A 21,793-nucleotide genomic window follows, 5' to 3' on the forward strand; every position below is an offset into this window, starting at 1 on the left:
AATTACTCATGACTATGAGTTTGTAGTTTGCCCATTTCGAGCTTCTCGCCCTTTTCACCGATGAAAACAATCCGATTGATAGCGATCGGGTCATCTTCATCATCACCCTCAAAAAATAAAACGACTGAATAAACCTGCTGGAACCTTACATACCGTAGTTTGACTACCGACCATCCGTTTTCGTCCGGAGCAGGCAAGTCGACTTCATGAACTGGCGGCGACGAGGTTGCATCGTCGAAAGAAAGAATCGACGGTCGATTAGTCCAAATTTTTAGCTTACTTGGTCGCTGAATATTTGACTCTTCACTGTTTCCACTTTCGCCCGGAACCGTAGTCTGCACCAAGATCGTATGAACCTTTGACGCGTTCATGAATTGCAGATACACAAGCACCTGAGAATCAGCATCCGAAACGATCTGGGCCTGTTTGGCAGCCTCCTTCGGTGGCTCCGAAAATAACGCCTTCACGCTCTCCCGTAGATCTGTGCCTGTTCGGCCTGGTTCCACGTTCAGCGCCTCTAGAGATGACATATCGATCGAGTCATTGATCGATCCAAATCCTGTAGGAATAAGCGATTTCCACGTTAACGATACACCTCCGCTGACTACATCCGCAGATGGTGCTGAAGACGTTCCTGAATTGCTCGATTCTTCAGTGTTGGCATAGTGTAAGCAATTCTGCAGTTCGCTGGTGATCTGTGCCAGATTTGCGCCTCGAACTCGCGCAACTTCATTGCCCTTATTCAAAAATAAAAAAGATGGACTATCTTGAATTAGCCTCAAACTATCCTCATTTCGATCTACTTCACCGCAACCAGCCTAGAGAAATATTAATACTTACACTGCTGTGATCTTATATCGACCAGCAATACTCTTATTCAGATCAATATCCACAGACGCAAACACGACATTAGAAAATCTTCGCGCCAGTTCTTCGAAATGTGGTCCAATAACTTTGCACGGGCCTATTAATCTGGTCAGCATCTTGCTCATTCAACATCGCTCAGTATTGACACCAATAATATTGTTATTACTTACCACACCACGTCGCGTTGAAATCAACAACTGCTAATCCATGCTGTGACAGCGATCCAAACTCTTCTTCACTCGTGATCACTTTGATAACCCCAGCCATGTCAGATCCTTCCTTACTTCCTTATTCTTCTGTCCTTTTACAATATTAGACCTCTCTATTACCTAAGATTTAATTTGTGTCTTGTCTTCTATGTGATTCTTGTCTGCTCCCATTACAAACATCATCGGTACTAACTGCTTGCTTACATCTGACTAAGCGCTGATCAACAACATACATCCTTCAGTCGTATCTATTTCTACTATAAGAATTAATCTCTATATCGCATCTCAAATTGAAATTGAAATTAAAATTTCAGTATAAGAAAGTGTTTTATTAATTCATATCATTTCATTTGGTCCCTTCAGGCTCTATTATTACCATATATCCTGGATACTACTATCCAAACTCCTACCAATACCATATAATATCTGCAAAACCATGTTTTCAAGAATATTATTTAAATAGCAATAAAATACATCTCATACATCGAAACCTTCTTAGTTATATCATGAATCCAAACACTTATAAATAAAACCATAATCAAATCAGATTTCCCAACTCCAAAGTCAAAGGCACTGCAAAATCTACCTCAAACAGAACGCGAACACTTTTCTCTACATTTCCTTTCGATCAGCATTCAAAAATTAGAACTTAACTCCGTCCGTTTTTAATCAATAAAATCTTATGTTTTCTCTTTCAGTCTAGAAACTAAGCTCCGAGAGCGTTTCTTGAACTTGCGAAATTTTCGCCGAGGTGTTGCCATCATGCCCTTTGTCACCATTTCTGCCGCTTCTACCACTGGCACCAGTTAAACTCATTCCATTTGTCGAGACAATTGAGCCTGAACTAAGCCCATCAGCTTGGGAAGATTTCGATACGCTCGAAGGAATTGATACATCGACTTGCTCCTCATCCATCAAAAACTGGGTCTCGTCTTCCTCATCTCCAGCGCCACTAGCTGTACTACTTTCACTCTTGAGTCCAACGCCAAGTCCAGATTCGGTTGTTGTAGCCACTCCCTCTTCAGATGTCTTGAACAGCATGAACCCGTCCGAAAACGTGTTCGATGCGCTGCGCGGCGCACTTCCGGGTCCATACCAAGACCGTTGTGCAGACGATGAATACTTGAAGTCAACAGACTCCTCTCCGTCATTATTGATCATATGCGAACCAGGGAATCGACCGCTGGGTGTTCGCTGCAAGACAGGCGGTCCACTGGAGATATTGCGACGTTCAGATGATAAACTCGGTCGATTTGCGCCTACTGGTGAAGACGACAAAGCTCCCGCTTCGTTGCTTCCGAAAGCCGATGCATACCGTAATGGTGATCCAGCAACCGCGCTACTCCCTTCGCGGAAACTGGAAGACATCACTGATCCAATTGACCCAATTGATTGCCCTTGAGAAAACTGAGCTCCAAATAACTGTCCAAACCGTGGACTTTCACTGATAACTATTCCATTATTACGTGGGGACGACGAGTGTAAGCTTTCCCCAATTGCACCATTTCTCAACGAAGATGCCATGTCTCCGGAATTAAAATTCTCATCATGACGAGAGCCACGGCGGTGCCGCTCAAATGGAGTCAAAAGTTCATTCAGCGATGACGGCACAAACTCCTCCTCAAACTGTTCGTCTTGATCATAAAATGTCTCATTCATGGTAGACAAAGACGAGGTAGACATTGTTCCATGAGCGCTCGTCGCCAATAAAGAATTCATATCATCTAATTCGCCCGGACTGCGCCAGATTGTAGACTGTGCAGGAAATGAAGTTGAAATTGCTCGACGAGATTGACCATTGATGTTAGTCCCATTTGGAGCACGACCATTCAAATATCTGCCGTTCTGTTGCTGTTGCTGTTGTGCTGACTGTTGAGGCTGCTGCTGACCAATATACTGCTGCGATCGTTGAGAGGCTCCAGCCGCTAAGCTTAGGCCGGAAGGAGACGAAGCAGACGAAGAAAAGGCATCATCCGCATGGTGTCCAAAAGCAGGCTTGCTTCCTATGGGCCCAGATCCGCTAATTGATTTAAACGACGACGGGCCTGAGTCTGCACCATAAGCTGACGCATATAGTGATCGCAGCGCATTAGATGAGCTATTGTTCATACCCATCTGTTGTGGAACAGATGTAGAAGGCGATGCAATTTCGAGGCCAAACTTTGCTGGCACGGACGAGGCAATAGGCCCACGATGAGCAAGAAAAGAAATCTCGTTGGATTCTAGCGATGCAGGAAATGGAGTATCCAAAGCAGCAAGAGGGCGCTGCTGGCTGGTGCTGGAAGTGGAGTACAGATCAGGAGGGGTCGAGTTGTCAGCATTATGTGACGAAAAGGCAGACGAAAGATTAGACGGTTTCCCATTAGCCTTCGGAAAATAGTCATTTGATTCATCCTTCGTTTGGTTAGGCTGTTTGGTTTGCGAAGAATGAACTGACTGTAAGGTTTGGGCAGTCTGCTGCTGCAGCTGCTGCGAGAGAGGCAATGAGTGCTGTTGGTGTTGATGTTGAAGGCCAGAACCTGATGAAGAAGGAGCTTGCGAGCGATTCTGCTGGAGTGAACGACCAAGTCCAGAAGGACTATTTGCGTAGGCATTTGTAGAGATATCGGGAAGAATATTGCGAGCACCCAGCTGGAGTCCCGGTTGCACAAAGGGCTGAGGAAGCGACCGGTGATTGACTCTACGACCATCCGGAAGGATATGTGCCAGAGCGCATTTGGCACCAAATTTGCAATTTCCCTAATTTTGTGAGCCCAGTGGTTCAATAAAAGTGCCAAACTTTGTGAAATTACTACCTTTTGGAAATACTTGCACGGGGCCTGCTCCAGCTGAGAGTCCATCGAATGAGAGAATGGACAAGTAGCACCGGCTTGGCAGGTTCCCTGTCGAAAGAACTTACATGGAACATGCGAAAGATCTAAAAAAAAGTCAATGGAGAGCGCAAAAAAAGGAAATACGAATCAATCGCAACCAGCAAAATCGACAGTTAGTTGCCGATCAGTCAAGCCTGCTTGCTGGATAGAGAACGCACGCACTTTTGCTAGGTGGGCTGCGAGATGCCTCAAGAAAGGCCGCAGACGACTGAGATTGTGATTGGATCATCGCTGCGACGCTACAGGATCCGCAGACCAGGAAAAGCAAGAAGGAAAAAAAGCTGTGTGGACACTAAGAATATGCCTGTGATTGTGTGGAGACGCAAACCGAGCAAACAGTAAGAAAGGTCGCGGGGGAGAGAGGAATGGGATGTCAGGTTCCAGGAGCGGTGCGGCGGAAACAGGTATTTAGATAGAATTCGGCAATCCGGGCGGACTGTTGGAGCTTACTTGCGGGAAGTGCAAGTAGAGCGTGCAACTGAACTGACGCAGCGATAAGTTTAAAGCGTGGCAAAGCGGATGCTGGCAAAAGCAGCTTTCCACCAAAGTAATTCTTTGTCGCAATTACTCAGTGGAGAAGCGACTTAGTCGGAGCCAGACGGACGAGGTTAGGGCTTTCTAAAGGGGAAAGACCCTCTGACGCCGCGATGGAGACAGGACAGAGACGAAGGATTGCAGATCAGTTCGTGGCGGGCAAGAGCAGTGTTGGCAGTAGCAATCAATAAGTGTAATCAATGGAGACAGGGCCAGAGGCTAGGCCAAATTCGAACAAACGTGAGCTCCTTACCCAGAGCAGAATGATGAATCGGAGGCTGCTGATCTAGGAGCAGATCGGCAAGAATCTGGAATGCCAGAGGAGGTTGGAATCGGGGGCAGAGAAGGGGTCGGGACTAGTCAATCAAGTAATGGAATGGGAATTGAGACAAACGTGGAACAAGAATTGAGATATAAATTAAGCGTCTTTTACTTATCCAAAGAATAGCAAAGAGCAAGAAATAAGACTAATTAAGACTTTAAATTTAGCCAGATGCTATTTAATCCATGTCTATGCTGCTGAATAATGGTAACAGGGAAATCAGAACTGATAAGAATGAGTTCTCGGTAGTATCGCGCTATCAGTCAGTTTTTAGCTGATTTGTTGTTTTCAAGTTTTCAGCACTAGAAGATCTTGCGCACTATCAGGTTCCAAGTCAAGGTCCGTCTAGGGTCGTTAGTCCATGGCGATTGTATTTGACTTTGTTTTAGCCTCTTTGAATTTAGTGATGACATACCCATAACTCGGTTGGGTTCATGACGTTTTCCTGCACAATATTCCACATGTTCATGAACATATTTCGTCGGCATCGCCACTCTCTTTGCATAGTTTCTGATTCTTTTTGGATCTTGTCATATTCCTCTGACGAAGCCGCTGTTCCCTTCCGCGAGTTTTCTTGAAGATATGCAAGTTTAGTTCTTGCCTCTGCTATCTATTCCGACCCAAATCAGTATCTTTTTCGCTGGCTTTGATATGCTATATATTAACCTGATGTTCCAGCTCTTGATCCCGGCTGGCCAGTTGACTTGTCTCAAGCGTTTTCGACAACTTATCACTCCCTGCTGGTCAGTTTCTAAGCTGGCGATCAATAAAATATTCTTACATATCTTCTTGTTATTAATAGATTCCGTGAGCAACTGTATTTCTGCCTTAATTTCTTCGATTGACTCTCCAGCTGGATTGTCGACCTGCATTTGCACTTCTTCAGGTTCAATCTGATTTTGTTTCGCGACGTAGATGACCTGTTTTGAAAATGTTTTGCTGTCAAGCTTACCCTGTTGTTCAAGCGTAGCTAGAGCCCGGTTTACATTCGGTCTTGAGATGGCTCCGTGTAAATTTTGAAATACGTCCATCGCGGAGTATGGTCGATTTTGTGCAATCATATATTCCAGCACTTTGACCTCATCAGTTCCCGCAGTAGAATCTGCTGGATCTGTTGGTTGAGCAGACTGCAATTTTCCTTTTCTTACGGCCATTTCTATTTATCTCCAGAATTCTTGGTCACTGAGTTCGTCAGATATTTTACGGGAAGAGGCTTTTATCTCGCCGCTTTGTAGTATTCTGTCGGGGTTTCTCGCGTCGTTTTGTGAAACGTCTATCTCGCAGCACAGCCATTTTTAAAATAATTCTTTATTTCTGTAATTCTAGATATTTTGCGGGTGCCGTAAAATGCTACTAAAGAGGTCGTCTGTCCTTATATAGTTATGTCCAGTTTGGATATGAAAAACTGTTAGCATCTTGCCGTACTTGTAAGCTACAGACGTATATACTATTTAGACTATCTTGGATATAAATAAAAAATAGAGATTTGATTCATGTTTTGAATTGCATAAATGATCTGATCCCAAAATTGAGTACAGGCTGGTGAATAGTAATTCTTATCTGTACAGATTTTGATCGCAAAGGAATCTGATTTCACATACAGCAGATCTGCTACAGATCTTCCACATAATTGTTATGGTAAACCTACGTCCACCACAGACCTCACGTAGTAGAAAATGACTCATATATTAGATTTTCATAGCTTCTTACCCGATAATATTGGATCAAAAGCTTCCTCAGAAATAGTTGGACGAAGACGCGTAGAACTTCGATGGCAATCAAGCCACGCGTTAACTTTTGTTCCCAGACTTCAGATGCTTTGTGCTTCCATCAAAATAAAAGACCAAAATACTTGCTTTCTAATAGTTCGACAATGAACACTAATTTTAATTCTTCAAATCAATTGCGTGATTAGTGTATTTTGTCTGTCAACAGAAGCACCTATCCTGGAGCACATCACGTGAACACGTGGATCGTATTGATCGCGTAGGGAGCGCGCGCTTTGTTTGTCGTTTGTTATTTGATCAAGAGCAAGATCAAGATCTTGTTCAAAATATTTTGTCGCACCTCTTATCAAACTCTCTACGACACAAAATGGATCGTTCTCGGAATAAAGAGAATATTCCCTTTGCATCATCTCCACCTCAGAGACTTGCTCCTCAGAAGACTTACAAGTCGCGCCGGAAACCGCTACACCCGTCTTCGTCTAGTTCTCTCTCTTCGCCATTGTCTGCCCAATCTCTCAATAATCAACTTTTGAATTCTTCTCCGCCTACATCACCACTTTGTGGAAGCAAGCGCCGAAAATATGAGCTTTCATCTGAACTTACGCCGAAGTCAAACAGCAAAAAATCGCAGTCCTATCTCCTGCTATCCTCAAAGCCTCAACGGATCACTTGCTCACAATGTTGTATGTCATACGATACGTTTGCGCCGGATGATTTGAAATTGCATCAGCAGTTCCACGACCAGTCGCTTTCAGGAGTTGAAGTTCTCATTCCACGGAGTTATACTCCACTGGCTTCGTTTGATATTCTGTCTTCCTCCTCAAAGCAGAGAGTGTCAGTATATAAATTTCGGCTCCAGGATCTCTCTAAGTCGCAACATAAAGCACTCAAGCGATCGATAGAAGCGGCTATGCGTTTGTGCAATGTCGAGCTGACTGCCCCCGACGAAGGAATTGCTGATTTGGTCAACAGATCCTTCAAGCCAACTACAGTGTCCAGTCCGCAGTCTTCTGCTGTTTACATATGTGTTGGCCAACGAATTCTGAAGTCAGATGACAAGCGAAAACGAACATCTAGTACCGTGATCCTTGGCCACGTAATCACAGAGCAAATTCTATCTGCCTATTATATGGCAACCGACTCGGGCCGCCTTCTATCCGACGAGACCGGCACGCCGATACCTGTCTCGGCTTACCTCGGTATTTCGCGAATCTACACAGTACACACCGCTCGAAGACTTGGAATCGCATACAACCTACTCGATGTGGTCCGCAAAAATTGCATATTTGGCATGGATCTTGAGAGCTCGGAAATGGCTTGGAGTCAGCCCTCGGAAAGTGGCTCGAATCTGGCCCTCCGTTGGTGTAGTTTACCCATGTCGGACAAGGAGATTAAGTTGGACACGAAAGATTCAAACATAGCAGATTTAGAGATTGAAGATTCCCGTCCAGGAAATATCACAAAGTACACGGCTCGAACGAATCGGAAAATAAAAGTTTACATCGAACAACTATAGACGCCCCTCCCGAAGAAGTTGCTACAGCTATTGCTATTGTACATATATATTTAATAAATTCCATGCATATCTAAATATCAACTAGGATCAGAAATCGCCATTGTATTTCTAAACTTCTTAGCTCGTTGGTCTTTGCGATTATGATTGTCACGGTTCCATCCTCCTTTAGGTCGTCCACCACTTCCACGACCTCTGGTTGCCCCAACGGATGTACCAGTGGAAGAGCCAGCCGATGGTTTCAAATCGATCATTGAAGCATTATCAGCTGCTTTATTTTTGCTACTCCTGGTGGAGGACTGATTAGGTGCTCTGATGTTAGTCTTAACATGAAGTTGGCTGCTGCCGGTAGCATTCAAGATCTGCATGCTGGATCTGGATTCATCCTCCGTTGTCGGTTGACTCAAAATATCACTTGGCTGCGAACGTGATGGCTTATTGCCCGTAAATGCGTACTTCGCTTCCAACCGTTTCTTTCGCTTAGGCTGCGCAAATTAGCCATAATCTAGCATCGACAGAAAGAGGACAACTTACATCGCGGGTCATCATTTTGGCCCACCCTTCAATCTGCTCGTCTGACCAGCCAGTCTGTCGTTTCTGGTCTTCTCTAGCTTTCGTTCCGCGGTGCTTGGTCGTGAAAGAATCTTCATTCAAAGAATAAATGCTCCATAAATATTTCTCATTCTGATCATCTGGAGCTTCGATAGTAGATGAACCTGATTTGCTGTCATCTCCATATCCAGCATCAGGATTATCAAATATCAAAGCAGCTGCATCGATATCATCATAAGTATCATCACGTTCATCATCATCTTCGTCATACATCAGTTGAAGTACATCGAATATCTTTTGCTTTTCAGAATCAGTTTTCGGCAGTGAAAGCACGCCGTCAGCATTTACATCGCGTTTTCCAAAATGAATTGATCCAGGAGCGAAATCCAGTTCATCAAATCTTCGCTGTTCATCATCGTCCTCGTCCTTTTGATCATCAATTATCAGTGTCTGCATATCCCGAGTCATTTGCTCATCGGCGGAGTCTTGATCGGCAGGTACCTGAATTACTGCTTGAGTTGCATTTTCAACAAGATATGCAATTACCAGCTCGCTGGAACCGTTCATATCTCGGAGCAATTCGTTGATCCGCTCTTCAGACTCGTCAGGAAATAAATCTTGTATTTCATGGATTTTTTTGAAATCTGCGAACGATATATCATCAACAGCCATCACATGCGCAAGTCTGTCTACCTTTTCTTTGAAACTGCGAGAATTAGGGTTCTGTGTATTGCGGAAAATTTCCGATGCTTGATGTACAACTGCCGGAGGTAGCCTCAGTTTGATCGTCTCCAGCATGATTGTTAGCCCACTCAGACCTCCAGACGTAGATTGTTCTGCGTGTGAAGTTGAAATGGACTGAAGTCTCTTAATCATCGGTGTTCGAATAACTAAAGCTGGAATCAGCTCTGAAGCAGTGACAGAGGTCGGGGAAGGAAGCTGCTGGATAAGCTCATTGATAAGTCTAGCTGCTAATTGTGGACTTGCTGATGCCAGACTAACAAGCGATACAAACGCCAATTTTAATGCTGCTTCCGCTGGAGAAACCAGTTGCGCTGAATTTGAACCTGCAGTTGCGACGATATCACGTAATCTGGGTATCCAAAGCGACATTGTGACCCATGATATCGCGATCTCCGAATCTTTCAAAAGAACTTGCACCGCCTGTAGCTCTGGGATGTTAAAACTTCCCGAAGCCAAACGATTCAATATAAATGCTTGCAATTTATTTGTCATTCGCAAATCACTCTCCAAACTGTTAGCAAACCCCAAATGCTTGATCAACTTTTGAATAGCGGCCTGATTAGCCTGTCCATACAACCTAACAAAGCCCCAGACCATGTCCAGGTTTTTGACACTGTCAGAATGCATATACTGCCGATAGAGCAGCCTAAATACATTGTGTCTTAACAATCTTGACTTCGGATCGCTGTACTCATTGTATTCCTCGTCGATAATTACTTCAGGGCTCGTCGTGAGACCATCGTCGTCTCGTTTCAACGACACATATGACTTGAGAAAACTAATCAAACTGGGGCTCAATCCGGCATCTGGCACAGACGCTGCTTCTATGAAATAATTTGTAATCGAACACCAGCATTCTAAACATGGTATCCAAATATCGCTAGATACATTGCGTCGAACGGCAAGCGGAGGATATAAAGCGATTTCAATATCCTCTAGCTTTCGTTTCGGAGCATTTTCGCTCGCTGAGCTTGCCATCACCACATTCGATACGCTTATTAAAATTCTGTTGTGATTCTTCTTCCCCAGCAGGCAAATAACTAGCTACCTCACCGATCAGTATTCTGGAATATTGGATTGTCAAACCCACGCAAATTCTCTGTGGAGCTTTTCTGTAGTATCAATTCATTTTTGTCACTTTGAGTCACGTGATATAACAGTGGCCGCATTATTGAGTCATAGTAAGGCTATGCAAGAGTCATGAAGAGAGTGACTAATACTCAAGATTCCCATTCTAGTTGGTCGATACTTGCTATTTGAAACAAAAGTCTCGTGAGTAAAGGAATTCCTCGCAAATCTGTCTTTGAACAATTTCCCTCTGGGTCTGAAGCAAAGGACGAATGTAGAACATAACATCGGATTAGGGTAATTGAATCTATAAACCCTAATTGTAGAGCTCAGGAGAACTTAACTGGTTTTAATAGTAGTTGGAGAAGGAGAAATAAGCAGGGCAGCAAAAGAAACGGCAATGGTGAAAGAAAAGAAGCAAAGTTAAAAAAGATTAATTGTGATTCTAGAGAATAAAAAAACTCCAGGTTAACCTGAGGACACTTTAATGTTGGCAATAGAAAGCTGCATGCACTATAACCTGAAGTACCTAAACAATTTTGTAGAATGCCCAAAAATTAGATCAATACATTACAGTTTCAGTCTCCAAAAGTCCCCAAAGACGAGTAGCAGTCTGACGCTGTTTGATACCTTGGACAATACTTTCGCGGGGAGATCCGAATCGACCCCAAGGGATTAAGTAAGCTCCATTATTCTCCTGAGTTATCTGGGGAGAGAAGCCCGCAAAGATTTCAGTCAAAGCACCTAGACGACAGTCGAATGAGAAAGTAGCCTTGCTAAGTTAGCTGTAGACTTCCCGGCCAGAGAGGTTAAAGAACATTTACCGAGAGCGATTGTCGCCAGGAAGGCATGCTGCGAAACAGATTCGACTTCAAGTGGCCTGGATTCAATGACTAAGGCAAATTAATTAGGCACTGCTATCACTTTTCGCTGTTAAATTCTCAATTCTCGATGTACGTACTAGACTGAGAACACCGGTATCTTTCACCTGGCTAGCCATTTCAGTAGCCAGCAAAATGTCACCTGCCTTACTTTGCGAATATTTCAAAAACGCCGAACCCGCTGTTTTCTCATAGTTTGGATCATCCCAGTTGATTCCATCAGGCGAAGGCGAAAAGTTATTTGCATCAGATGCAACCCAAATAGCCCGAACCGATCCAGCAGGTGCCTCTTTAGCCGCCTCAATCATCAGAGGTGTCAGATATCGATTCAAAACATAGTGAGAGACTACATTCACACCCCATTGAAGTTCATAGTCCTATTATTTGCAACGTCAGATATCTAAAGACCCACTTCATAATACTTGCGACTATATACCTGGACTGTTTTCGAGCCTTCAGGCGGTTCCATAACTCCCGCATTATACCACACAGAATCTAATTTTATAACTTTCTTTTTCAGCTCTTCAACAGCAGGCTTGATTGTAAGTAAATCCGCAAGATCAAGTAAAATTAGCTCGATCCGTCCTTGACTAGGCGCCTTTGTATCCTGAGCGGGCTTATCCAGAATCTCGTCGCAGGTCGTCTGGAACAGCTCTTGGCTACGAGCGGCAACGTATACAGTAGCATTCTTCCAGTACAAAATTCGAACGAGCTCTTTTCCAATTCCTGCAGTACCTCCTGTTACGAGATAGGTCTGTATTTTTTACTTAGTTAGGTATCCCGCCCTGTCTAATTTGAGCATGTCGTTACTAACCTTGCCGGCGAGATCCGGAATGTTTTTTTCAGTGAATGCTGGTGTGGGAGGATAGACCTCAGTCAATGTCTGCCAGAGAATACCCATGGTTTGTGCTAGTTAACTACAGAGTTTGCAGAAGTTGCCGATTATAGAGAAATGGCCTAGTTTACTATGACGATAAGCAAGCGAATGTTGGATTAGACGATACGCGTTGGGAGTTTACGCAACTAAATCTGACGCTCAGTGTAGCAGGATTCATTGGGAAAAGTTATTATTTCACCTTCGATCGAAATGAAAAATGTAGAAAATTGTCATTATAACACGATTGAGACGTCCTCGCCTAGAATTCCCGATTCTAATCGTTTCTTGAATCGCCTCCCATCTCCTCGACCAACCATGACTGTGCCAACGGCACATAGAGAATCATCTATTAGTTGCGAGGCGTGATCTTCCGATATTTCTGTAAACTCATACCGTCCAAATGCCCAATTAAGAATATATGGCTTTGGACTTGAAGAGCTGTACGAAATTTTGACCGGCAGTAACAACGGCGATACACGGATAATGAATTTCATTCTATAGATCTCATCTTTTGGCGCCTGGTCCAAGTATACAAAGAATTTAGATAGTTCGTCACCATTCAGGTTTGCTTTCGGAAAAGAGACTGTCAATGTCTCTATTTCGGACAAATGGTCTTCATGACTGTGGATATTATCATGACTATGGTCCTGGACAATTTGATACTCTAGTAAGGATAGTCCGAGTTTTGTGTCGAGTCCCATAATAGCTTCCCAAGGGATCGCGCCGTTATTGCTCTTGATTTTTGGTGTATCAGTATTGAGGTCGTTTACACGGTCCCAAACGATGTCAAACTGTCGTTCAGATACTCCTTCCCACTTGTTGAAAACGATCAGATCTGTATACTGAGCTTGAACAGAAGCTGTTTTCGAGGTGTCGGCGTAGCCTATAAAGTTCTCGGCGTCAATTACGTTGATAATTCCATCTAATCTTACACCTCTTCCAGCTCCTTCCGCTTTAAGCTCCTTCGCGAGATCTCGCAGCTGAATAGAAAGCGTGGCTGGAAAAGCACTACCGGAAGTCTCTATCAATATTCGATCAGGGTTGTATTTGTCTTGAATTTCGAGCACCGCTTCGCGCATCTGTCCTGTGAGAACACAGCATAAACAGCCGTTGAGCATCTCAGTCACTCCAGCAAGATTGGAATTAGATTGCGCAGCCAAAGCTGAATCAACTGGACAGAATATATTAGTAAAGAAAAAACTTATCGAACCATGAACGATAGACATACCTTTGACATCACCATATTCATTCTTAAGTACGGCAACTTTGTAATTCGAAGGCAGCCGTTTCAAAAGAGCTTCTATGTCAGCACACCACAATCTGTCTGCTTAGACGACTGATCTACTCACAGATCAATAGCGTAGTTTTTCCAGCCCCTAATTTTGTTAGCGGCCGATCTCAGCTCAATTTTCAGCCTGTTACCTAGAAATCCGGTAAACACTGTCAGAGGAGTAGGTTCTGCGGCCGTCATCTTACAAATGTCACAATTCGCAAAGAACGCGAATTTTTGATACAGACGGCACGAGAAAGTCCACTGAATTCGTATGATTCCAACTGTTATATTTTTGTGTTATATTTCTCGCACTACATTGTGCAGTGTGGTTAATCCACATACACTCTTGGTTGGATATATCTACTAACCCCACGCTGAAGTGCTCAGAGCTCTCGGAGGAAACTGATTAATCAACTGAAACTGAAAGACTTCCCCGCTAGCGACAATAACTCTGCGCTGGATTATCTTTTACGAAGGTTTAATTCGTTTTTGAATTGTGAGAACAGTTTGAGATCGTATTGAAATTCAACTAGAAGCATTGTGATAGGTATTTGTCGCAGAGAGAATCTTTTCAACGCCATTTTGCGCAGTTCAATAGAGAAGGCAAATAGCATCAGATCCATTTCATCGTCCCGCACAAATTACTTTTATTGCTATTATTCATCGTTCTTTTCGTACTTCATTTCTCGTTCGATAGATTTACTCGCAAATTATTTTAGTCAAAAATCGATTTTTTTCAGACCGTCGCCTGTGCAAAGTCTCGTCAACATCCAAACCTTTCGCGTCCCATTTCACACAAGATCACACGGGCAGTGACAAGAAACTCTCGACAGGTCTAAAATGTCTAATAACGATAATCAAAATGGCTCCGGAAAGCTACCACAGCAGATGAATATGCAAGGTAATCATCCGATCCGTTTGCAACAACAAACTGTTATCAGTCAAGCTGGAAACCAGACATCACCCGTACGTACACCAGCTTCTGTTGAACAGCAGTACCAGCTGGTCGCTCAACAATACCAATTAAATCTTCGCCAAGTGCAGCAATTGGGCCGTGATTCTCCCGAAGCGCAACCAATATTATTGAGAATGCAAAAATTGAAAGAGCTAGCTGTAACCTTAAAGGCTCAAATGACTAGAGCAGGAGCTGTCATGCCTCAGCAAAATCAAGGTACTGTTCCTATGGCCCAGCAGGGCCAAATATCTAACCAGGCCCAAGTTCAAGCCGCTGCGAGAGCCCAGGCTCAAATGGTCTCAATGCAACGTAATCAAGGTACACCGATTCAACAGCAAATGCAAAACATGATATCGACGCCACAAGCTTCACCAATGCAGATGAATATCTCAAATGTTAGTAATGCAACCAGTCGTGCGCAGCAGATCCAACAACTTCAGCAACAGCAGCAACAGCAGCAACAACAGCAACAGCAACAGAATCGAGCTGTTCAAGCTCAGCGACAAGTCAGTCCACAACAAGCTCAAGCAATGCGGCTAAATCAGTGGAATAATATACGCCAAATGGTTGAAAAACTCCGAGTTGAGATAGAAGCTGATCAGAGGAAGATGACGGAGAATCCGCACTTGTCGGCTGCTGAGCGGTCGCAGCTTGAAACCAGTGTGCGTGAGAAGTCCGATAAGCGCGAACAATTTATCATTCATTTACGAAAATTAGGGGCTCAGTTACAATCTAATAATCAACTTTTACAGCAGCAGCGAAATTCTCAGCAGCTAGATCCTCAAGTTATGAACAATATGAATGCGGTAAGTCGATGTGCACAATATGGATGGGATTGGACTGATAAGATTAGCTGAACCGCCAAGTCAGTCAGCGACAGGTGCAACCGAATGCAAATATTCAATCTATGAGTAATAACGCCATGCTTCAGCAGCAGCTGATGCAACAAAATGCGAAGATACCAAATGCTACCTTAACGCAGCAGATCAAACAAGGAGCAAACAATTTGATACAAACACCGCATGCGTCATTCACACAGGAACAATTATTACAGCAACAGGCACTAAAAAACCAGGCACAGCAAACTTCAATGATGTCTGCACAGCAACCGCAACAGCAGCAACAAGCACAAGCCCAAGCCCAGGCGCAGTCGTTACAGCAACGAATTCCTCATGTTATGGCAGGTAGGGCAGGTTCTCCGCAGACTCCAAATATGAAATCACCTATGATGACCGCTATTCCTGGAACTCAGCGTGGTGGACAGGTGATCAGACCTGCTGGTACTCCTGGTGCTACCGGGATGAATGCCCGACCCTCAACCCCATACGGTCAGATTCCTAATTCACCTGCAATGTCGACTCCCACAGCAGCCAAGATGACGTTGCAAGGCTCTCCGGTGATGGGGCAGCTTAATCCGCAATCTCAACAATCGGGAATTCCGTCCGAAGTTTCACAGATCCAACTTCAAAAGCAACAACAGCAGCAACAACAGCAACAACAACAACAACAGCAACAACAGCAACAGCAACAACAGCAAAATGCTGCTGCGATGCGACAAATGCAGCAAGTTCGGCAGGGTACTCCCGGTGCATCTCAAGCTGGTACTGTACCTAACGGCAGTAGTACGCCGTCGACGCCAGTTGCAGGAGTAGTACGACCACCCATTCCTTCTGCCTTGAATCCATCAGGCAGTTTACTACCACAGATGCCTATCCCACAGACACTATCTGTGCGAACTCCTGTACCAGCTCCGAGCAAACCTGCACGTCCGTCTTTGAATGGGGGATACGGAAATGCGAATCCTTCACTTTCATCGCCCGCAATCACACGAGCACCTGCGTATGAGCTTAACGGTAGCTCGTCGCGAGTGCTGTCGAAACGAAAACTTTCGGAACTAGTGAAAGATATTGTTGGAACCAGCAGTAGTATCAACGGTGAACCACTTTTAGGTGACGAGCGCGATGTGACTATCGATGGTGACGTCGAAGAACTTCTTCTTGATCTTGCGGACGAGTTTGTTCAGTCCGTTGCGTCGTTCAGCTGTCGTCTCGCTAAGCACCGTAAATCTAATACCCTCGAAGCCAAAGACGTCCAGCTTCATCTCGAGCGTAATTGGAATTTGCGCGTGCCAGGTTACAATGCAGACGAAATTAGGTCTGTAAGACGGTGGAACCCTACTCAAAGCTATTTACAAAAAATAAGTGGAGTTAATACTAGCCGTGCGATCTCTGGAAAATTGACCTGAGTTTTATTTTGTGTAATTCCTTCTTCTGTTATGCTTTGATTTGCTATCTTGTGAATTGCAATGTTGTATGTCTCTTCGTGTATTTTTTGTCTAGCACCTTAGTTGCCTGTAGTGTCCTTGGTTTTTTTCAGCAACATTTGTTTATTTGATTTATTATAAATTCTAGATCACGCTTGTGTATATTATATTGAATTTGCTTATGTTTGTCGTTGTATTTTATTCTCGTTTATGCACTTGTTGTGTAAGATTTTTAAAGTATTCTATGACTCTCAATTCTATAGTAATAAAACGCATAATCTTCTCTTACTCCTAACAATAAACACAACACAATGTCCGACAACTGAACTGTACAGATTCATCACATACATAAAACAATAATAAAACACACATTGCAGAAATACAAATAGCTCTATGAAAGCTTCTCTTCTTCCCCACTAATATCTTCAAAACTTATTAAATCCTCGGAATGATAACTAGTAGTAGGCGCAGAAACTATCGCGCTCAAAGTTTTCTGTGAGCTGGATGGCTCTAATACTGAGACCTCCGTTCTTGATGGTATCGGAGTAACAGAGTTGTCTTCTTCTGGAGTAGAGGTTGGAGAGTTTGGTACCGACAAGTCCATCGTTGCGGCTGCATCTCCAGCAATAGGATGAGTCGAATCAGCGGTCTTCCGACTCGTTTGGCGACGACTCCGTTCCATCCAGGAAGTAGACTCAGCACTAGAAGAATACGATGGACTCGAACCATACGATGACGGACCGCTAACGGTAAAATCGTATCCTCCCAAACCAAAACTATTTCCTTCATCAACAAGATCTGAAAAATTGACAGGAGTTGTATCAAATACTTCCAAGCGTGTGTGTACCGGTGCTAGCATACTAGGTTCTGATGGAGTAGGTGACTGCGATCTTGCATTCTCCATAGCTTCGGATTTAGACTCGATATTTACACTAGTTTGATCATCATTATTCTCTTCCGAAGAAACTGGCAAAGTAGTCTGTGAGTCTGAGGCACCAAAGACTGTCTTACTCTCAAGCTTGTCGTCCACAGTTTGATAGTCATCGTTCATTGCGCCGTTTCCAGTATTCGGAACCGGTTTGCGTCGGACAACATGCTGTGCAGGAACCGGCTTTCGAGGGATTGACATTGAGGACGATTTGCTCAAGGCTCGTCGTAGTTCATTACTTGCGGACTGAGAGCCAGAGGAGAACGTCGGTGATAGAGGTCTCTCAGAACTATCAGACCGAACATGGGCTGGTGCAGTATAAGGCACGGGCTGCGGCGAAACTGTCTCATTTGAACCAGAAAAGCTAGGCGATGCATATTCAACTGGCAGTGACGGAGAGGCACTGTATTGAGCACTCAATGGCGGTGGTGGCGGCACAACAGGCAGAGCTGTTGGAATAGCGAGCAGCGATTCACGTCGTGTATCGGTGTCACGCGGTGAATTTGACAGAACTTTTCTGGTTGGTGAGATGGGAGGTGGCTGAATGGGCTGAAGAACAGGAAGATGGTCCACATTGGCAGTCACTGATGACGACAGTGGAAGTTCACGCCGGGGAACTGGCGAGACTCTGGGTTCATTGGGAAGATGCATATATACTCTCTCGTAGCTAGCTTCAGGAAATGTGGAACTTGCTCTTGGTCCGGCAGCAAATGACGATGGCCCTTCCAATAGCTCGGCTTCTTGATCGGCCTTGTGATCAGATGTGTCAGGAACCACTGTTGCATCAAACGGATAGGTATGAGGCTTCGGAGCATTCATAGTGATGTCTTCATTTTGGGCTAATCGTGCTTCTATTATTCTCTTCTGGATTTGGTCCTCTCTAAGTCGAACTGGATTGCTAGTACTAAGAAGACTATCTCGATTGTTCATTTTCGCAACGACTGTCTTTTTGGCAGAGGCAAAATATTTGGTGCTCCATTTCTTCACAGAATCGGAGATAGTCGCACGATCTCCGGTACCCCCCAGAGAGCGCTCTGAAGCCGTATCGGCGGAAACCTCGCTCTGTCTAAAACCAACAGAGCTATCGAAACTTTTCACACTTTTTGAATCTTCTGTATTATCTAACCGAAAGCTATCGGTGCTTCCATCTGGCTCATTTCCATAAACTTCATTCCGAGCAGAAAGAGTTCCGCTTGATCGACTGTGCGAGCGTTGAACCGGTGAGGACGAAGTATATCTGGTCTCGGAGGAATCGACTTGGCTCTTAAGTTCTCCGTCAACAACAACAATACTAACTTTGTCAGTGCCAACTACAGCCGGAGCAGATGCGGCAAATACACCAGTGGTACGTTTTCGACGCAATGAATCCTCATCGGCCAACGAACCATCAGTCTTTCGATATTTGAGCTCAGGACTGGAAGCAGAAGCTAACGGGTCATCATATAAGGTATGCCTATCTATAGCGTCGGCAGAATAACTGGAAGAAACGCTGATATTATCGGCTTGAAGTCTTGCGTCTTGAGGTAAAGTTTGAACGGAGGATTCGACTACTGGGTCGGATACAGAATCACCTTCCGTAAATGAAGAAGACTCCTCCTCGTGCATCTCGTCATCGAGCTGCCGTAAAGAATGGTCCCAAATACCTCCACGGTAAAAATCGCTCGATGAATTATAAAAGGCTAAATCATCCATAAAAGGTGCCACCAAAGAATCACGTAGCTGGCTAATGTTAGTAGGAATCCGGTTTAATCTGAAGATACTAACATTTTCCAAAATTCGATTTTCAATAACCCTTGTGACCATACTGTAGGTAATTTGTCGAGAACTCACAACTGGAGAAATGACCATATTTATCTCAGGCATTGTTTCAAAACAGTACCAAAATCGGTTAGATGGAGGGGATTTGAGCATAAAGTTAATGCGACCTTTCAAACTTTTGAAGGCTACGCTCAGAACCAAGCTGACCTCTGAGAATAATTAGAAAAATTCAAACTATCACAAGGAAAATTCGTACCTCTTGACTTGAAGTGAGAACCCAAATTGAGCTTCGCTTTTGTGGCAATCTCAAGTTTCAAATCTCCTTTGTAACTAAGATCCGCCGCAATTGTTAAAGCACCGCTTTTGCTAGACACACAGTTAAGATACATTTCAGATTAGCTTCTACAGAATGTAAAATCACTTACGAAAACTCTTTGATCGCAATATTCGAAAAATATGGCGGGGAATTACCACAGAGAACTTTGGTGACTGAAATGTCACCCAAAAAAGAAGGTCGCTTTACTCTAGAAAGCTTTGAATCAATTTTAGACTTTATAAAATTCTCCAAGACGGTCGTTTTGTTGAGTGCAAAAAACATTCTCCCAAGTAGAGCATTTATCCAGTTTGATTCTGGATTACCAGAATCGGATAAGACTATATCCATAAGTCGTGAGAGCTCTTCTTCATCTGGTCTAATAGGATGCGCATCAATTAGTGGGTCGGGATATTTTGGAAGAAAGCGATGGGAATGGATAGAGGAACTAGAACCACGACGAGCTTCACGTTTTGACGCCCTCAGGATTGCAAAATAAAAATCTTCTTTCTCTGAACAATTTTCTGAAAACAGAAAATAGGCGTGTCGAGGAGGATCATTCGGATCTAACTCGGCAGGCAACTTTGATTTTGGAGCTAGACAAACAGCATGACGACGAGAATACAGCTGACCGTCCGGAACATTAGGGGGCCAAATGAAGACTGCATGATTGGCAAGAACAATCACCTGTTGGACATTCATCTGTTCTGGACTGTCGTAGAGAAAGAGATTTCCGTGTCTGGAATATTATAAGAAATTGCATAATCAGGAAAAGAACAACAAACCAACCTTAGGATTGCGAAGAAAGTATGTGGAGTTCTCCGTTTTGGCTTAATTTTGGGCTTCCCATCAGGACTTGGTTCTAGAGAGCCATTAGTAGCCATGCTGGATCCTTGTTTGCGATCAATTAGATGCTTATAAATAGACGTGTAAGCAGTCTCATTGAGGGAGCTTGATTTGTCATGAGAACTACCAGTAATACGAGCAAATGAGAATTCTCGCAGAACAGTAAGCCATCCGGTCATGTAAGAGTCGACGCCAATGTCAGGTTGACCCTCAAGCGATTTGAGAAGATCCTCTGCAGTTTTGCGTTCTTGCTCTTGTTCGGTAGGCTGTTCGTAAGGAGTCTCGATCTTAGCGGTTTCTGCAGAAACCGGGGCGGAGATAATGTTTCCATATTTGTCCACTTCTGGAAGAGTTGTGTAGATATAATAAACTATGGCAGCTATTACCAGAGGAATAAAGGTGAAGCCTCCTATGAAATAGGCAAAGATCACTGTTCTGATGGATGCCATGATATTTAGTGTCGAAATTTCGATTTGCAAAAACTTCTCAAGTCAGCTTCTACCAAGCATAAATTTTGCGGATCTATAAAAAGATGCTATAAAAATTTGATTCGCTTTGATTTTCGAGAGAGAAACAAATGACGGACGGGATACCAAGAAGCGGAGATGTGTCCCCAGCAAGTGCGAGACAGAGCCGACAGCAACAATCGGCGCAAAGTCGCACTGAGTGAAACGGACAATCGAAGAACCACTAGATCCGCAATCAATTAAATCTTCCACTGAAAAGGAGAGTAAAAAGAAAAAGAACAATGGTCGGACTAGGATTCCGCTTTCTGAAAGATTTTACTGGATTTTAAAGGAATAGCTCGAGCTGTTGTCTTGTGAGGCACGTCCACTTGAATCACTGGGAGTCGACTCGTGCGGCTGTCCGAAGAGGGGGGCCTAGAAGTAGGTGCAGAATTGCGAAGGAAGACTTTACTTGGTTGTAGATTTAATTGAAGATAGAGCGGAATTTGGCTTGATTGAACTGTTGTACTCTTTAATGGAATCGATTAGATAACTGAAATATAATAATACTGCGATTACAGCTACACATGATTCGGATCTGCCTGCAGCACAGCAGAGCAGATTGGTTCGAACTAGATTAGATATTCTGTTCGGCCAAGATCAACAAAACTAAACAAGCACAACAGAACTCAACCGGAATTGCGTGAATCCTTCAAATTCCACCAGATCCAGCTAAATCTGGAGACTGCAAAAAGCTCACTCTATTCTTCAATGTCCTCGTCGTGCCAGTTGTCCTGGTTACCTTCCCTACGTCAGTCCCAATCAGTCCCGCAAATGTATGACA

At 43.9% G+C, this 21,793-nt stretch overlaps 9 protein-coding genes across 9 annotated transcripts; 2 read left to right on the forward strand and 7 right to left on the reverse strand.

Annotated features, from left to right (window-relative positions):
* Positions 1-2: 2 nt before the first annotated feature.
* Positions 3-1,134, reverse strand: V1516DRAFT_697200 (PITH domain-containing protein; the record flags this gene model as incomplete). The annotated part of the gene is made up of 3 exons (XM_066924075.1): positions 3-762; positions 841-964; positions 1,038-1,134. 3 exons carry the CDS (start codon positions 1,132-1,134, stop codon positions 3-5), a joined length of 981 nt encoding a protein of 326 aa, XP_066775282.1.
* Positions 1,135-1,775: 641 nt separating this feature from the next.
* On the reverse strand, positions 1,776-4,178 carry V1516DRAFT_697201 (uncharacterized protein; the record flags this gene model as incomplete). The annotated part of the gene is made up of 4 exons (XM_066924076.1): positions 1,776-2,095; positions 2,246-3,815; positions 3,872-3,993; positions 4,112-4,178. 4 exons carry the CDS (start codon positions 4,176-4,178, stop codon positions 1,776-1,778), a joined length of 2,079 nt encoding a protein of 692 aa, XP_066775283.1.
* Positions 4,179-5,093: 915 nt separating this feature from the next.
* V1516DRAFT_666324 (Tat binding protein 1-interacting protein-domain-containing protein) lies at positions 5,094-5,959 on the reverse strand (the record flags this gene model as incomplete). The annotated part of the gene is made up of 4 exons (XM_066920738.1): positions 5,094-5,150; positions 5,221-5,415; positions 5,472-5,542; positions 5,587-5,959. The coding sequence occupies 4 exons, from the start codon at positions 5,957-5,959 to the stop codon at positions 5,094-5,096; spliced, it is 696 nt and encodes a 231-aa protein (XP_066775284.1).
* Positions 5,960-6,837: 878 nt separating this feature from the next.
* Positions 6,838-8,249, forward strand: V1516DRAFT_680797 (ESCO1/2 acetyl-transferase-domain-containing protein). The gene has a single exon (XM_066923156.1). The coding sequence runs from the start codon at positions 6,900-6,902 to the stop codon at positions 8,046-8,048; it is 1,149 nt and encodes a 382-aa protein (XP_066775285.1). The 5' UTR covers positions 6,838-6,899; the 3' UTR covers positions 8,049-8,249.
* Positions 8,250-8,287: 38 nt separating this feature from the next.
* V1516DRAFT_548873 (uncharacterized protein) lies at positions 8,288-10,418 on the reverse strand. The gene has a single exon (XM_066919197.1). It carries the CDS (start codon positions 10,317-10,319, stop codon positions 8,526-8,528), a length of 1,794 nt encoding a protein of 597 aa, XP_066775286.1. The 5' UTR covers positions 10,320-10,418; the 3' UTR covers positions 8,288-8,525.
* A 409-nt stretch (positions 10,419-10,827) lies between these two features.
* Positions 10,828-12,263, reverse strand: V1516DRAFT_680799 (uncharacterized protein). Its single transcript, XM_066923157.1, has 5 exons — positions 12,105-12,263; positions 11,727-12,044; positions 11,371-11,667; positions 11,234-11,302; positions 10,828-11,181 (listed from the first exon to the last, which is right to left on the reverse strand). The coding sequence occupies exons 1-5, from the start codon at positions 12,189-12,191 to the stop codon at positions 10,972-10,974; spliced, it is 981 nt and encodes a 326-aa protein (XP_066775287.1). The 5' UTR covers positions 12,192-12,263; the 3' UTR covers positions 10,828-10,971.
* On the reverse strand, positions 12,245-13,750 carry V1516DRAFT_680804 (CobW/HypB/UreG, nucleotide-binding domain-containing protein). Its single transcript, XM_066923158.1, has 4 exons — positions 13,590-13,750; positions 13,517-13,543; positions 13,396-13,464; positions 12,245-13,338 (listed from the first exon to the last, which is right to left on the reverse strand). The coding sequence occupies exons 1-4, from the start codon at positions 13,636-13,638 to the stop codon at positions 12,401-12,403; spliced, it is 1,083 nt and encodes a 360-aa protein (XP_066775288.1). The 5' UTR covers positions 13,639-13,750; the 3' UTR covers positions 12,245-12,400.
* Positions 13,751-15,506: 1,756 nt separating this feature from the next.
* On the forward strand, positions 15,507-16,979 carry V1516DRAFT_705002 (transcription initiation factor TFIID subunit A-domain-containing protein). Its single transcript, XM_066924146.1, has 2 exons — positions 15,507-15,791; positions 16,101-16,979. Exons 1-2 carry the CDS (start codon positions 15,573-15,575, stop codon positions 16,638-16,640), a joined length of 759 nt encoding a protein of 252 aa, XP_066775289.1. The 5' UTR covers positions 15,507-15,572; the 3' UTR covers positions 16,641-16,979.
* Positions 16,849-21,285, reverse strand: V1516DRAFT_680808 (uncharacterized protein). Its single transcript, XM_066923159.1, has 5 exons — positions 20,447-21,285; positions 19,770-20,396; positions 19,601-19,710; positions 19,351-19,553; positions 16,849-19,305 (listed from the first exon to the last, which is right to left on the reverse strand). The coding sequence occupies exons 1-5, from the start codon at positions 20,950-20,952 to the stop codon at positions 17,050-17,052; spliced, it is 3,702 nt and encodes a 1,233-aa protein (XP_066775290.1). The 5' UTR covers positions 20,953-21,285; the 3' UTR covers positions 16,849-17,049.
* Between the last annotated feature and the right edge of the window lie 508 nt (positions 21,286-21,793).

This window comes from Lipomyces oligophaga (assembly GCF_038497815.1).
Source record: "Lipomyces oligophaga strain CBS 7107 unplaced genomic scaffold V1516scaffold_8, whole genome shotgun sequence".
Taxonomy (NCBI): Eukaryota; Fungi; Ascomycota; class Lipomycetes; order Lipomycetales; family Lipomycetaceae; genus Lipomyces; species [Lipomyces] oligophaga.

Bases quoted from the DNA above. Each gene is read 5' to 3' on its own strand.
- V1516DRAFT_680797 (XM_066923156.1), top strand. From the start codon at position 6,900: ATGGATCGTTCTCGGAATAAAGAGAATATTCCCTTTGCATCATCTCCA.
- V1516DRAFT_680799 (XM_066923157.1), bottom strand. From the start codon at position 12,191: ATGGGTATTCTCTGGCAGACATTGACTGAGGTCTATCCTCCCACACCA. The intron at 12,045-12,104 runs GTTAGTAACGAC...TAAAAAATACAG, and splicing joins TTCCGGATCTCGCCGGCAAG to ACCTATCTCGTAACAGGAGG. The intron at 11,182-11,233 runs GTAAATGTTCTT...TAACTTAGCAAG, and splicing joins CCTGGCGACAATCGCTCTCG to GCTACTTTCTCATTCGACTG.
- V1516DRAFT_548873 (XM_066919197.1), bottom strand. From the start codon at position 10,319: ATGGCAAGCTCAGCGAGCGAAAATGCTCCGAAACGAAAGCTAGAGGAT.
- V1516DRAFT_680804 (XM_066923158.1), bottom strand. From the start codon at position 13,638: ATGACGGCCGCAGAACCTACTCCTCTGACAGTGTTTACCGGATTTCTA. The intron at 13,544-13,589 runs GTAACAGGCTGA...TAACAAAATTAG, and splicing joins AGTGTTTACCGGATTTCTAG to GGGCTGGAAAAACTACGCTA. The intron at 13,465-13,516 runs GTGAGTAGATCA...CTGACATAGAAG, and splicing joins AAAAACTACGCTATTGATCT to CTCTTTTGAAACGGCTGCCT.
- V1516DRAFT_680808 (XM_066923159.1), bottom strand. From the start codon at position 20,952: ATGGCATCCATCAGAACAGTGATCTTTGCCTATTTCATAGGAGGCTTC. The intron at 19,554-19,600 runs GTACGAATTTTC...AATTATTCTCAG, and splicing joins TTCTCACTTCAAGTCAAGAG to AGGTCAGCTTGGTTCTGAGC. The intron at 19,306-19,350 runs GTTAGTATCTTC...AACATTAGCCAG, and splicing joins AAAATCGAATTTTGGAAAAT to CTACGTGATTCTTTGGTGGC.
- V1516DRAFT_705002 (XM_066924146.1), top strand. From the start codon at position 15,573: ATGGCAGGTAGGGCAGGTTCTCCGCAGACTCCAAATATGAAATCACCT. The intron at 15,792-16,100 runs GTGATGGGGCAG...TTACTACCACAG, and splicing joins TGACGTTGCAAGGCTCTCCG to ATGCCTATCCCACAGACACT.